Consider the following 16,364-nt stretch of genomic DNA (forward strand, 5'->3'; position numbering starts at 1 on the left):
CCCATTTAGCTCATTTAACCCTGTGTTGCTCGTTCATAAAACGTACAGCCGGTCTTGTGATGAACTGGTCGGAATGTTCGCTCACGTTTTCTGGGGTTAATGTTAGCAAATAAATTAAAAAACAAGTTCCACCTGTGCTGTTCGTCTTTTGTCGTAATAATGGTAATTCCGAAAGCCGAAGACGATGACTCTCGGTACCCCTCCCGCTGTTGATGCCTATCTGATATAAGAGGGCCTGTTTCTCCAATAAACACGTCAGGTACGTAGAGAGGGCATGACTGATTGACAGGGTAGTGATCCAATCATGACAACGCCATTCTCAGCCTGCGCTCCTACCGGGTAATCGACATTATTTTTTAAATTCAATTATTAATTTTATATTCTAACCGAAAACATGATGAACGTGATGAACACTCAAGTCATTCAAGTCATCGTGTCTCAAGTCAAGTCAAGTCCAGAGTCTTTAACTTCCAAGTCCGAGTCAAGTCTCAAGTCTTTTATTTTTTGTCAAGTCAAGTCACAAGTCATCAAAACAGCGACTCGAGTCCAAGTCACAATGACTCGAGTCCCCATCTCTGGTAAATAGCATACTAAGCGTTTCGAACATTGTTTATATAACATTACCTCCACTGTGTCTGTAGCTCTCTCTACTCGTGGGACAGCCGTTTTCTTGAGGAAGAGGTGTTTTGGGATTGGATGTCTTCTCTTCTTCGGCTGGCAGTAGTCATCTTGGGAGAAGTGAGCAGTGTCTGGACAGGAGTGTTAGCATCCATTTGTAGCACAACTAGCCACAACTTCAGCATCTCGCCGTCCGACAAAGGCAGCCTGTGAAAGCTGTAGTGTTGCGCGACATCCTGTTCTTGCAATTCGAATAAGCACAAACACGAACCATTGTTTTCAATCGATGCAGTAAAACTCTCAACTGTACTCCGGGACAACCAGCGCCACTCTGAGTGGCGCTCAGCATGGCTCCTGTGTTTTCTTCCAGCAACAAGCAAAGCTCTCGCGAGATGACGTCACAGCCGGGAGGAGGTGAAGGGTCAGGGAAACGCTTAGTATGCTATCTACAGAGATAGCACTGGCGATCTGAACCGGTCAGTGGCGAAAAAAAAAACACTTTTAATGCGCAAACTTATATGGGACGCATTTGCCCCCGTTAACGTTTTAGCTCGTTTCGCGGCTGCCGGCTGCATCCGCCTCCATCAATACTTAACCAATTTTAGAACGAGTTGTACCCAGTGTTGCCAAGTCCGCTTATTATAAGCGACTTTGGGCTTGTTTTTCTGTAAAGTCGCTTACAAATATTGGTAGTCGTGGGTCGCGTTTTTTTTGGGCTTGTTTCTAAAGCGTAGTTGCTTATTTGGGCTTGTTCCCAGCTCCATAATAAGTTGTCAAGCAGATATTTTCGATATGTTATTTAAACGTAGGATAGTTTGTCTTGCCTGTTCCCTCTGTCCCTCCCCTTTCCCCATACACACAGGAAACAGCTTTTTTTCCCACCCACATCCTGCTTCTAATTGGCTCTGACCCTGATGGCAACGAGTACTAGCCAATCAGAGGCAGAGCAGGGCAATCTTTTTTTTTTCTGGTTAGGAAAACTTCAGAAGATGAGTGCATAAAAAGCAATAATAAATAAAAAAATTGTGAATTCAGGATGATATTTATTTGTGTGTGCAAATTTTAATTATCAGAGGTTTACTGTGTATATAATGTACTTGGTACATCAGTCTATATTTGATTACCCATCTGTTTTCTAATGTTAAATAATGTTAAAAGGTGGTTTAACTCCCTCTTGTGGTCATTGTCCTGAAGCTCAGGGGGGAGAAAAATAAATAAACTGTGTACCGTGGGTACAGTTTTGCAAAACTGTGCACAGTTTACCAATCTGTCCACATGGATGTATATTGACAATCTGTACCCACAGTTTAAAATCCGTCCCCACGGATGGTAAAACCGTGCACACAGTTTATTTTTCTCTCCCCGGAACCTAGGGGAGCTCCATAGAAAAAGTCGCTTGTTTTGGGCTTGTTTTCACAGGTCTGGTTGCTTATTTGTCTCGCGAGATCTGGCAACACTGGTTGTACCTATGCACAGTAGGCATATGCACACATACACATGGGGAAATACGGCCCAGGTTGAAAAATACCTAAGTTATCCTTTAATTTCATCTCATTAAGACACAGTGGTACAGTTTTCTGCATTGTAAAGGGAATGTCTAAAGATGACAGGCAGCAGTCAGACTGCTGGCTATAAACTCTCTTATTCATATTTATACCCTGCCAGAAGTATCAAAATTCACCTCTTCTATCTGTCATGTGCTTCTTTCTGAAAATAAAAAGCAGTGCAGGCCCTCAATAAAATGACTCAGCAAACTAACCCAGTGTTTCTCTGCATACTACAGTGTGGAAGGTGATGCTCCAGGTAGCCAGGTGGGTGCCTCTGTGGACTCCAGCAGCGGCTACGGTTGCATCCCAGTGACCCACAGCAGGGGGCTTGGCCCCGATCACCTGGACAGCCAGCTCTGCGGACAAATCTTGCTGCCCAGTCACCTGTGGCCCCGCCGACCCAAGCTTCAGCATTCCCAGTCCATCCTGCGCAAGCAGGCAGAGGAGGAGGCCATCAAGCGCTCCCGCTCATTGTCAGAGAGCTATGAGCTCTCGTCAGACCTTCAGGACAAGCAGGTTAGGGGGGGTACACAAAGACAGCTTCCATACATAAATACCAAATACGGGGCTGGCTGGTATATTTGAAATTATCACAATATTAATAACAACATGAGATATGTATCATAATATAGACAATGTATGTTAAGTCACATTTAAAATAATGAAAATAAATTTATTTTTCTATCAGACAGAACCCAAAATCAAAATTTTACCTTCAATTCAGAATAATTTTGGTTTGGATTTCTATGCATCCACACCAGCAAGCTGTGGCTGGAGGCATTATGTTTTCAGGTTGTCTGTCTTTCCATCCATCCCACTCTCGTGACCGCAAATATCTTGAGAACTGGAACTGAGGGAATTTCTTTAAAATTGGCACAAATGTCCACTTGGACTCAATGATGAACTGACTTTAGTAGTCATAGGTCAGAGGCAAGGCCACTGTGATCTCGTGTAAGTCTCTTTCTCTTGAACACAATATCTCAAGAGGACCTTAAGGGGAATTTCCACAAATTTAGCAAAAATGTCCGCAAGGTCAGTGTGATGTTGTCTGTCTTGTCTATATGACTCTTGTGAACCCGATATCTCAAGAACACCAATACATTTTTTTTGTTTGTTTTTAAATTTAGCACAAATGTCCGCTTTGAGTCAAGGATGAAGTTATTAGACTTTGGTAGTCATAGGTCAAGGTTACTGTGATCTTAGTCTCATTCTGGTAAACAAGATATCTCAAGAAGGTCTTGAAGGTATTTCCTAGAATTTGGCACAAAAAAACACTTGTAGTCAAGAGTGAACAGATTAGAATTTTGTGGTTGAAGGTCAAAGGTCACTGTGACCTCACACACTGTGTTTTTGTCCATAACTCATACACTGATTACCACAGAATTTCAAGCAAATGTCTTAAAGAATAAAATGAAGTGATGACATTTATAACATATTACTTTATTTTATATCCAAAAGGTCAAAGGCCAACTTCACTGTGACATCATAATGTTCTGCATAAAACACTTTTCTGGTCATTATTCAACATCATATCTCATGAACAGAAGGGGAGACTCTTACTTAGATACTGAATTAATGACACTAATCTTGAAAATGTGCTGATTGTATAAATCTGTGCTGTCGGGGGAAAGATGTGTGTGAAGCATTCATGTTTTCACAGACATGGATGTAACCTGTAGGTGCAGCTTGCACGGAAGCATACAACCACAGGGTGATACTTTTAGTTTTCTTTTATTTGCTTGAAATCATTAAAGTTACACTACGGGCTCTAGTTTCCTGGCGCAGTGCAGGGTGGCGCAGGGTGGCGAACCTCGCGCAGAGCTAGTTTCAAGCAGCGCAACCCGAGGCGCGCTCAGTTTGGTAGTTTGGCAGACCGAGGTGTACTGAGATGGGTGTGGCGGCGCAGCAGGGGGAGGGGTCGACAGATCCAGCTTGGCGCAGTGACAGTTTCGTGCCAAAAGGCTTCGCCGAAGGTGCGCTAAAAGCTCGCCAGCTGAAACCACGTCTACTGTCAGCGCAGGCGGAGCAACAAAGCCGAAGTTTGGCTGACCAGCGGACAGTGCGCACACGTCACCAAAACCTCACAGGCAGGTTTCCAGAATATCAGGCACATTAACGATGCAATAAATACCCAAAAAAACACTATTCAATGCAACTATCTGCAATCAGCACATAAATGTATCTCTATATCGACTGTCCCGTCACATCTGATGTCAGATCAAAGGGGATTGGCACCGTTTGGCACGTTTGGCACGCGTAATGGAAACCCAACCTGATTTGATTAACACAGCTGCAAACTAATGAGTTCACATCCCTCTCAGCCAACCACAAACAGCCACAGCATCAGATAGGGAGTATATATTCAGCATCTGTCATCTTAGAAAAGTCAAAAGAAAAGAAACAGAGTGAGACTGCGAGAGAGAAAGAGAGAGCGCGCGCGCACGAGAGAAACGCAACATTGATTTACAATTGTGGTGACCTCCTCCCAGGCTACCTTTGCATCATCAGCCCGTGGAGGTCTGCTCGCAGTTCCGTATATTCGGACACTGCGAGCTTGGACCTCCTGGACTAAAACATCAGTTTCCTCCTGGGAGAAGTTTGGCCGTCTGACGCTGCTGCTCTCTTCTGCCATGGCGAATTGAGTAAACTCTTAATACGCCTTCGCGCGGCACATTTAAGGGCAAGGAGAGGGGCTCATTTGATTGGTGTGATGTGTGTAAAACCCACTCCACGCCTTCTCTCCTCCCTCTTTCCGACTTGCGCAGGTAGGAGGAACGTAGGTGGGAAGAGGAGTAGCTGCGCCAGCGCACGGTGTGCCAAACTTGCAAAATCCACCTGGCCACACCCAGTTGGCGAAGCGCAGGTGCGCTGCGCCCCCGCCTCGCCCAGTCTGCAAAACTAGAGCCCTACAGGTTAACAATGGGACTAATTACTACATATAAGCTTGTAGTAAAAAACCCATAAAACTCTGCAGTTTCTTTCAACACTGCAAAGCATTTTAGTGTCTTTTAGCTCATTGTTTTGGTTTTCCAGCCCAAAACTGTACTGTTTTGGTTCAGTCTCAACACTCTCATCAACCTTTATTTGCAAAGACAGCTGTTTTTAGCTGCTAACCCAAACAGCAGACAAAGTTAATAACTAGCTGATTAAATTACAAACAACAAAATTCCACGAGTTTTCCAAAACTTTCAATGATTTTTACCAGTTCCAAGAGATTGTGTAATTACATGATTTTTCCAGGTTTTCCATGACTGTGGTAACCCTATGGTATTTCAAGGTATTATGAGGCTGAAGTTCCTCGTGGTGGTCAAATAAAAGTCATATAATAATAGTCTGATTTGGCCTTGTGGCTGCCTGTGTGGGAAGGACACTGGTCCTCTTGTTAAGCAATGAAAGTTGTAGCCTTGTGCAGTGAGACTCACTGTCATGGTCCATGTCCCTTGTGGCAAGTTTGAGTCCACTGGCCTCCCGACCCTCACATGGTAAACGGAAACATGATTAGTGTCATTCTACTCCACTAAAAACTGGGTCAGTGTGTAAAAGGCACAGGGCTGAGAGAAGAGCTAATGGAAAACAGCCCTGGACACTGCTCAATTATTCATTCAAATAAACACAAGAGCACAAACTTCTTGTGTTTATTTGAATGAATAGGAATATCGCTTTAGTTTAATGATGTCTTTCTCAGTGATTTTAGTTTAATGTTCACTATAGAACGTACACCTGACTGAGTCCTTACAAGTATGGTAATTTTCATCCATCTTTTAAGAGATATTTAAACACTGCAAACACATCGTATTTTAGTGCATCTTTTTTTAATAAGTCATAACCAGCTCAAATTTCTCATCATTATTTGGGCCATTACCATTTATCGGTCAAACTGCATTTCTATCACAACTCAACATTATCCATCTTCCCCAAGGGTCTATTCGAGTCTAATGAACCCTAAATTCAAACCATTTTTAAATGTCATTACCACTCTTCTTGAGTGTTGAAGGTATGGCAAAAGCAGATAAGACAGCCTCATTCTGTCTAATACATGTTTCCAAGGCAATATTTCTTTTGTAGCCAGTTTAAAACAGCATTTGTTCCAGAGTATATGTTCCAGATGGAGAGTTATTTTAAGTGATACACCAAACAAAACTATTTTGTGTCACAGACACTTATCCTCTATAGGCTTGAGAAAATAATCTTAAATCAAGGTCCATTAACCAGTCTTAATTTGTTGACGAAAACTAAAAAAAAACTTTTTTCCAAGACGATGACAAGTTCAACTAAGACGAAATCTGTGTTTCGTCTTCATTGATAAGACGTGACAAAAATGTTAGTGGTAGACTATCAGACACTGAAAGCCGAGAGCAACCGTGTTTGTAATCATCTTCAAATGCTGCATGAGCGACAGGCTGGTAAACTCTAGTAAGTAGTCTGTGCCAGGATGTTTCGCTGAATGGCAGCAGAGCAAGCATCACTGGTCTCAGTCCAGACTGGAGAAGGTTTATGGTTTGATGCTGTTTGACAGGCAGGTAGGAGGCTCAGTTATCTGTGAGTGTGGCTGTGCTGTAAGTAAACAGTCTGAATTCAGATCAGTTTTGTATGACAGAGATGAAAGTTTAGTTTTAATCACCAACTCCGTGAGAGGACATGAATTTAAACCTCCAGACTGACATGTAGCAGATTAAGAAAGAGTTCAGGCTTAAAGTTATTTTTCTGCTTCTTAACAGTGAGGCCGATAAGACAGAGTGTACACTGAACCTGGACACAAATCCTAGTTGTCTCAGATTAGTTGTTTGTGGTGTCAAAGTTTTTGAGAAAATAAATAGAGAGATGTTGAGCTTTACAAATCATGATCAGTACGTGTGTGCTCATAAATCACCCTTTAAACCTGTCAAACAATGCTGGAGAAATGACAGTTTTTAAGTGTGTAGAAATTATTTGTAGTTGTAGAAAAAACTGTCTAAATGAAATTTTTATACAACCTGTCACCTTGATTCTAATTTCTGATACATTAGCTGATATTTTGTATTAGAATTAGCCTAACTGGATTAGTTTAACAATTAAAAACATTGAAAACATAATGACTGAAAGTTGACTAAAATGTTATGATTTTTCATTAACTCAAACGTTTTGAATTTTCATAAACTAAAACTAGACCAAAACCATGAAGGATTAAAAAAATGACTAAATGTGACTAAAACTAACAAGCATTTTCATCTTAAGACTAAAAGCAAATCTTAAATGTCAAAATTATCACTGCCGTTAACTAACTTTTCTCTTTATCTGTCATCATCACATGACCTAAGCATCATGTGATCAAAGTTCCATACTAAGGTAACATGATAAACTAACCAAGCCATCTCCATGACAACTTAGCAAACTCTATGTGCTAATGAAGAATGTCAGATGTGGTTGATAGTTCTGGAGAATCTAAGTGGACCTTGGGTTTCCAACATGGAAATGGACTCCGGAATGAACATCCTCTTTTGTTTGAAACTAAAAAGATTCTGGGTGAAGTATGCAGCATCTTTCAGGATACTACGTATTCATCATCCCTGTTTTCACTTGGGATCACTATCACCAGTTGTCCCATTACAGAGAACATTTTCAAGGTTTGATTTCCATAAGGATGCATTTAAGGGAAAATGTAGACTGCTCCCACTTGTTTCTTAGCTGTATATATGACATAAACTTTCCCGCTCTACCCGCAGGTGGAGATGCTAGAGCGTAAATATGGTGGGCGTTTCATAACTCGGCATGCAGCCCGCACCATCCAAACAGCCTTCCGCCAGTACCAGATGAACAAAAACTTTGAGCGTCTTAGAAGTTCTATGTCTGAGAACCGTATGTCCAGACGGATTGTCCTATCCAATATGAGAATGCAGTTTTCCTTCGAAGGACCTGAAAAAGTCCACAGCTCCTACTTCGAAGGAAAGCAGGTCTCCCTAACAGATGATGGCACTAAAATTGGTGCACTGGTAAAGTCAGAGCATGGTGGGGAGATGGGGGTGCAGGCCAAGACCCCCACGACACAGAGCGACTTCACAGATGCTATCACAGAACTAGAAGATGCGTTCTCCAGGCAGGTCAAATCTCTAGCTGAGTCCATAGATGATGCTCTAAACTGTCGTAGTCTACATGGTGATGACAACCAGTTGGAGCCGGGTAGAGGCCACCAGGATATGGACAGAGAGGTCGGCTGTCAGGTGAAACCCTCCCACAGCACTTCAGAACACCGCAAACTGGATGAGATGACGGCATCTTACAGCGATGTTACCCTGTACATTGATGAAGAGGAACTGTCACCGCCACTGCCCCTGTCTCAATCTGTGGACCGGCCCTCCAGCACAGAATCGGACTTCCGTCAGCATTCCCTCAATTCCTCCCAGGACTACTGGTCATTGGCTCATAAGGATGAGAAAGGGGACACAGACACCAGCTGCCGCAGTACACCATCTCTGGAGTGCCAAGAGCAGCGCTTGCGGGTAGATCACCTACCCTTACTGACCATTGAGCCTCCAAGCGACAGCTCGGTGGAGTTGAGTGATCGTTCTGACCGCAGCTCTTTGAAGAGACAGAACGCCTATGAGCGGAGCCTCAGCAACCAGCAGAGCAGCCCCAAACACATCAGCCACAGCCTGCCGCCTCGAGGGCCTTCCGGAGAGGATGCCACTCGCCATCGGCCACGACAATTGGAGGCCCACCTGGCCATCAATGGCACCGCAAACCGGCAGAGCAAGTCAGAGTCAGATTTCTCTGATGGTGACAACGACAGCATCAACAGCACATCCAACTCCAACGACACCATCAACTGCAGCTCTGAGTCCTCATCTAGGGACAGCCTGAGGGAGCAGACACTTAGCAAGCAGACGTACCACAAAGAGACTCGCAACAGCTGGGACTCACCTGCCTTCAGTAATGACATCATCCGCAAGAGGCACTACCGCATTGGCCTAAACCTCTTCAACAAGTATGTACACTCTACTACACGAGATCCATTAACAAACTGCTAACACAGAGCCAGACATAATCTGATACACTGTTTGTACATGCCTGTACCTTTTAGCCTCAGAATTACACAGTCACACATTACATAGCCAATGAGGGACAGATGAGCTCATGCAAATAGCTGCAGTCCACTAGTAATGTTTTAGGGAATGTTTTTTGTTACAGAGCCCAACATGAAACTGTTATGCACAGTAAATGTGGATGGAAAAACAACTATCTATCAGTTCTACTTGAGGTGCAAACAAGCTTGGGACTCATTTTGCTCCACTTCACACAGTGTCTCATCTGAGCCTCTGTGATTCCATTTAATCATAAATGATCGTGGATTTGGCTTCTTCCAGAGCTGGCCATTAAATTCCTTTTAATCATTTGTGATCACCACTGCAGAGAAAAGTAGCTCCTTCCTCCCCATTCTCGGCCCTCACCCTGTCCCACCACCTCCCTCCCTGCCTCCCTAAATCCTGTCCCTCATCTGACACACATTTGGCCAGTGGCAGAAGTGCAGTGGGATAATCACAGATTTGGATTGTGTCCTCACTCATTCCCGTTTTGTCTCTCTCTGCCTGTCTGTCTGTCTCTACCCTATCCTATGTCTAAAGGAAACCAGAAAAAGGCATCCAGTATCTGATAGAGCGAAACTTTGTTCCAGACACTCCAGTGGGTGTGGCTCACTTCCTGCTCCAGAGGAAAGGTTTGAGTAGGCAGATGATTGGCGAGTTCCTGGGTAACAGACAGAAACAATTCAACCGAGATGTCCTCGAGTGAGTTACTCAGCGAGTTATGTCTTTGCACCCTTTGATATGTGGAGATGGATCATTTTGTCTCAACCCTAAAGTTCTCTAAAACAGTTTTATCTTCCTCCCAGGAACATTAACATACATCATCACTTAGTTGCAAATAAGGCTGCCAATTCGCAATCCACACTCTTTCCTAGATGGAGTTTGGAATTTCTGAATACTACATAATGACTCAAGTTACATACAGGAAATAAACAGAGATAGAATCCACTCAGGACGTTGCTGTGATGCTCAGATAAATATACAGACTCCCTTTATTGTACATTCTTCACTCCTTTTAATGAGGAAGGGAAGTCATAAAGATCTTGTTTTTGTCAGCAGTGATTTTCAAATTCACTTTCTACTTTATGCTCTAGATTGGACAGACTTAACTGAAACACATTTGAAGTGCACCAGCTTTATCAGAGCCCACTGAGATTTAGTGCAGGATAAGGCCAAGAAAGGTCTGTCAGTGTCAGTTTGACAGGCATATCTCAAGTGCTCCTTGAGGAAATGTCTAGAAATCCTGACATGCAAGTGTCAAGGTATCAGGGCTCTGGAGAACTAAGCCACAATCCTCACTTCAGCATAGAAGAAGAAGTTCTCAGGTTCTTTATTTAAGTAAAAATGTCCATATCACAAAAGAAAATGATCCATTGTAGGTAAGTCCTGCATTATAGCTGCACTAATCAGTATTTTGAAATGAACTGTGGGGCAAATGAGGATGTGTACTTTGAAAGGGTCACTTGTGGTGACAAACTGACAAAAAATATCACCCAGCTCTGCAATTATCGTCTGCTCTATGACGCTTTTTAGTATTTTTAAGATCATTGTTCTTGGTTGTAATCACTGTTGTTGTTTTAGTTCACTCTTAACTGCTCTCATGAAAATCAATTTCAGCAGCAGGTAGCTGTTTCTGGCTAAAAATATCTGATACAATGTACAATTCTTGTCCAAAACCAAACTCCAGACAGACAAAGATGAAATGAATGGAGCATTTAGCAACTAAACAGCCTGATATTTTTCTCATGGATACCAAATCAGAGCAACAGGGAGAGTAAATATTTGACTTACATATATCCTGTTGCCAGAGACTCCAACTAAATGCTAATATTGCTTTTTGTCTACTTGTTGGGTAAATGGGCAACTATTTACTAACTCTTTCGCTATAATACTGAGATAACATGTCAAATGTGTATGTGATGTTGAGCTTGTTGTAAAAATGTATAATGCTGCTATAAGTAAAGTAAATGTGTTAGCAGTACGGACGGACTGAGACAGACAGACAGACAGACAGACAGACGGACAGAGAGAGACAGAGAGAGAGAGGTGTGTGTGTGTGTGTGTGTGTGTGTGTGTGTGTGTGTGTGTGTGTGTGTGTGTGTGTGAGTGAGAAACAAAGGCTGTCTGGCCTACAAAACAAAATGGCTGACAACAGAGAACTACAAGATGGCTCAATCAAAGATGGCTTCAGACCAGAGAGGACTGAGGCTGCAGAGCTTCAAAACATTCTGGTCAGCCCTAAAAATTACACATAGGTCGGGGTAAGATGGGACAAACAAATACAGGACTTTTACCCAGGAGACCGCTGTTTATGTCACATATGAAACCAAAAGTCGGCGTTGACTTATTTTATCTTTATATACTTGTGTGCTTTACTTTCTTTACACACTTACATAGATACACATTACGACTTCTGTCCTGTACGTAACAAAAATACTATGATCTTTTTCTAAAGTAGTTTTGGTGCCTAAACTGCCGAAATGAAGCTGCTACCATCTCACAACAGTAACCATGTGTTTCTAATTGCAACTGCAACGTAACTTCATCACATTACATGTCACCACCACATAATGTGGCGTTAAAAGGTTGTGGTCATTTCTGTAAGATTAGGTTCGGTAAAATGTGCTCTAATGTCAAAAGTTAAAGAAGGGACATTTTTACATTTAGGAATTTTTATTTTCCAAAAAAGGATGGAAATAAAGAAAAAAGAGTTACAGGCTGAGGACATTCACAAAGAATTCTGTATTTGAGCTGAAACAAGGCTGTTTTTGGTAAAAGTATAGATTTTGGAGATTTTTACCTAACAGCAGCAGCCATCTTTCATATTGAATGTGAAAATTAACAAGGAACTGTAGCAGTCTATAGCTGCAGCTGATGGTTGTAAAGGCAGTTATACATTACTGAATTCTATACACTTTTCTTAAACAATCAAGATATTCAAACTGATCTTCCCACTTACCGTGAAATGTGTGTTTTTTGTCCCAGCTGCGTGGTGGATGAAATGGACTTCTCAGGTATGGAGCTGGACGAAGCGCTCAGGAAATTCCAGGCACATATCAGAGTGCAGGGAGAAGCACAGAAGGTGGAGCGGCTAATAGAGGCCTACAGGTGAGAAACTGGGGACACAATACATGACGTGGTGCCATTTCTTAAATCAGTGATAGTTGGATCATGAACATAATCACCTTGAGTCATGAAGCTTTCCCACAGCAAGGAGGAATAAAGTGACATTTTAGTAAATAGGTTCTTACATCAACTTAGAGCAACTGAGGATTATGTGACAGGATGCTTATTACCCGCGTCATTACTATGACAAGTATTTACCACCGACACAGCATGTATGAATAACAGATAGCACAAGCTAGCTTTGCACCATGTCACATGTTTAAACACCATTACCCTCTAAGACCAATATGCAATACAGTGGAGCTCTGAGGAGCTCAGCTCCCTTGAAAGAGCCATGAACTCTCAGAAAGCCTCATTTGAGAAATTTAGGGGGAGCTCTAAAAAAAAATCATTATTTTTGGTGCCACTGTCTTTTTATGTCTCCTCGCCAGTGATAACCGTGGCTGGAGGTGTAATGTTTTCGGTTTCGTCACATTATTGTGAATGCAATATATCATGAATGCCTTGAAAGAATTTTTTTTAAATTTGGCACAAGGTGGATTCAACAATGAACTGATTAGATTTTGGTGGTCACAGGTCAAAGATCACGGTTACTGTGACCTTTTATTCTTGAGAATGCTATACCTCAAAAACAACTTGAGGGAATTTCTTCACATTTAGTACACACATCTGCTTAGACTCAACATTGAACTAATTAGATTTTAGTGGTGAAAGGTCATATGTCAAGGTCGCTGTGACCTTGGATTAATTTTATTATCATGAATGCAATTTTCAGTTTTCAACCATGACCTCCCTGTCATACAATCTTGTGTCAGCACGGTTGACGCGGTGCCTCCAAGCATTTCTATGAGTCAGCGCTGAGCAGTTTTTTTTCATGCAGCAAAGCGAGACGGTCATTGGATAAATGCGACAAAATCGTCACTTCCAGGGAGGCTCAGCTTCCCTGGGACCTAATGGAGCGGTAGGCGGGAGAGCACGCTCGGTGTATGCATGATGATCGTAGGAATAGAGTGTACCAGGGCTGACGTCAAATCCTGGTAGTTTAGCATCGTACTGGTTCCCGGAAGAGAAAGTGAATGTGATTTTTGCATTGCGTTTTGGATTATGTCAGAAACTAAGCTCTGTCGCTAACACAAGTTTATGATACTTACAGGTTTTGTTCAGCGAGATAATCTTCACATATGAACACCTTTTATACCGCATTTGAAGCTTAAATGCGATCGCCAGAAGTAAAAAGCTAATGTTAGGCTTTAACGGACTACATGACTACTCCACGGTCACATGACTCTTGACGTCACCGCCACTAAGCTTTCAACTGATTTCGGTCGCTTTATTTTAAAAAACATTGTATAGGGAAATCGGACTTTTTAAAGGAGCAATTGCGAAATTCATCATTTCTAGATTGAAGGAATTAAAAAATTGCTATGTGAAGAACTAGAGGTGTAAGAACTAGAGGTGTAATTTCATCTGGAGTATAGCATGACCTCACATACCCTCTCTCTGTGTTGATCTCCAGCCACTTGTTTCCAAGCCGGTCCGGCTGCGCGTTCATGTACGTTCATGTGAATCCCCCCCTCCTCCTCCTCCCCCCGGAGCCCTTGGCCCTCCCTCCCTATAAAAGGCTACAGCCAGTGAGCAATGGCAGCGCGTATTTTCGAAATGAAATGGCAGAGAGCAGAACGTCCACCTGAAGACGACCAGGATCTGACATTACCTCTAAAGAAACAACGGTTGTTGACAAAGAAGTTGTCGGATAAAGAAAGGGACAGAACCCGGATTAACATTGGCCTTGCATTTCCAAGGTGGAGAGCACTGCAAGAGCTAAAGGGGCTACAATCTGACTCGGAGCTAGCTCTTCTTCTCCTGGACAGGTGCAACATAAAGTCACATGTCTGTTTTAATTAGTGTTACAGTAACGTTAAGCACATGTCGCTATGTCGATTCAATTAAATTTAATGTTACAATCCTAGCATGGGTTAATGTCCGGAGCTTGAGTTATTAGCGGCTCGGTCCCAGCAATGGGTCAGGCGTTGCGGTTGTGTTAGGTGAGTAGCCCGGCAGCCCAGCTAACATTTGTAATTAGCATTATAAAATGTAGCCCGGCGGGCAGCCTGGCGGCTGTGTTTAGCTATTCCCCTGCCTACTTCAATGATGATGGTACCTGTAATAAATGCAATATATTTGCTGAAATGGAGGTGAGGCTCAGTGACTGAAAGAGCTGGTAGAAGCACTCCATAGCTGCAAGCTACTCCAGTAGCTGTAGTAGCTCTAGTGCTAACTCTGGGAGCTAACGCTAACATTCCTCTCTTCTCCGTGAGCCGGAGCTGGGAGCCCATGAGCCCACCAGGCTCACGGTCTCACGGAGAAGAGTTGGAACGTTAGCATGGCAGCCGACTAGTGCTAACGCTAACGTCCCCATGCTTAAGCAAGCTCCCAGAACGTTAGCATGGCAGCCGACTAGTGCTAATGCTAACATCCCCACGCTTCTCGGCTCCGGCTCACTGAGCCTGGCGGAGAAGCGTAGGGATGTTAGCACTAGTCGGCTGCCATGCTAACGTTCCAACTCTTCTCCGTGAGACCATGAGCCTGCAGTTCACGGGCTCCCGGCTCAGTTGGAGTTGGAGCGTTAGCGTGGCAGCCAAGTAGTGCTAACACTAACAGGAAAGCAGGGAAATAGCTAAACACAGCAGAGACCGAGAGTGAGTGAAAGACATCGCTAACTTCTAAACTAAGCCAAATTAAGTTGGCTGTTTAGGTTTTATTTCCTCGCCCCTGTGGCGAGTGAATCTGCCTGCAGTGAAAGCGGGGGCTAACCGGTGCTTCCTCCTCCCAGTTAGCCTCCGCTAGCTTCCCAGCTAGCGGCTCTCCATTTGGATCCAACCGGAGCACCAAGCCCTGGTTTGTTATTCAGGTTAATGTGGGAAGAAGCAGCGGGTATATCGGGCAGCTGAGTGAAGCTGAGTGAAGCGGAGCCTGCAGAAAAAACACCGGGACTGTCTGGATGTGATAGTCCGTGGAGATGCTGCGGTGCTCGGCGGCACAGACGAGGTGAGTGGGAGGGTGGGGGGTATTGGAGAGCAGAGGTAGAGGGAGGTGTGGCTCATGACACACTTTGTTTTGCTCTACAGGCAGTGCACAACAGTGAAGCTAGCGGTGAAACGATTTTGCTTATTGCCCCTTTAAGCTAAATAAGAAGCCGTAATGGCGGACTGCCAGCACTCTCGCCTATTCAGGGGTGATGACGTTTAACGTCCCCGACAGGGTTTGTAGTCGTATTGAGCAACTTGTTAGCAACCACCTTTTTTACGACACGCAAAAGCTTCAAAATTCACAAGTAGGGTATTTACTGACGTGTTTTATGTCGTAGAACAAAACCTGAAACTCGCTTAACCCTGTGGGCCCGAACGACGCATAGTGCGTCCAAATTCACACTTGTTCTTCTCTATTGATTTTCTCCGCAACCGTGTGTCATAGCAAGAAGCCACGCATATCACAGCGGAATTGTAGCTTTCCGACAAGACCAAGCACTTGTCAGTAGTCCAATGTTTTCACAGTGAAAAAAATGATAAAGTTACACTAAAATGATGTATAACAGATAGATGGATTACTTGCGAATGCAGGCTCGCACAGAAATGCCACACATATCACATGAAAGCGCAGGACTAGAGCTTTCCAGTGATACCACACACATCATTGTGCTGTCATCCTATCATGCTATAAATACAGATTGATTGTCTACAAAATAAAAACCTGACGAATTTCTATCAGTCACTTCATATAGTGAGGAATATCGTATCTTACCACTTCTTAGGCTTGCGTGTGTTTCTCCCTGTCTATCCACATTTGTAGTCCGGCTTTCAAGATGCAAACATCTCCATATTGTCCAGTTGACGCTCGTCAAACTTTGTATGACAAGACCAGTGTTGGGTAAGGGTTACTTTAAAAGTAATCAAAGTACGTTACTGCGTTACTTTTTACAAAAGTAACCAGTTACTTTACTGCGTTACTCCCTGAG

At 43.2% G+C, this 16,364-nt stretch overlaps 1 protein-coding gene across 3 annotated transcripts in view; it reads left to right on the forward strand.

Annotated features, from left to right (window-relative positions):
* LOC126386423 (IQ motif and SEC7 domain-containing protein 1-like) overlaps positions 1-16,364 on the forward strand; it is a 240,635-nt gene that overhangs the window by 165,019 nt on the left and 59,252 nt on the right. For all 3 annotated transcript variants that reach the window (XM_050038773.1, XM_050038774.1, XM_050038772.1), the window contains exons 2-5: positions 2,402-2,681; positions 7,868-9,126; positions 9,764-9,925; positions 12,209-12,331. In XM_050038773.1, coding sequence (XP_049894730.1) covers positions 2,402-2,681; positions 7,868-9,126; positions 9,764-9,925; positions 12,209-12,331 — 1,824 coding nt within the window. The remainder of the gene's footprint in view (positions 1-2,401; positions 2,682-7,867; positions 9,127-9,763; positions 9,926-12,208; positions 12,332-16,364) is intronic.

The sequence above is a fragment of the Epinephelus moara genome, chromosome 24 (assembly GCF_006386435.1).
Source record: "Epinephelus moara isolate mb chromosome 24, YSFRI_EMoa_1.0, whole genome shotgun sequence".
Classification (NCBI taxonomy): Eukaryota; Metazoa; Chordata; class Actinopteri; order Perciformes; family Serranidae; genus Epinephelus; species Epinephelus moara.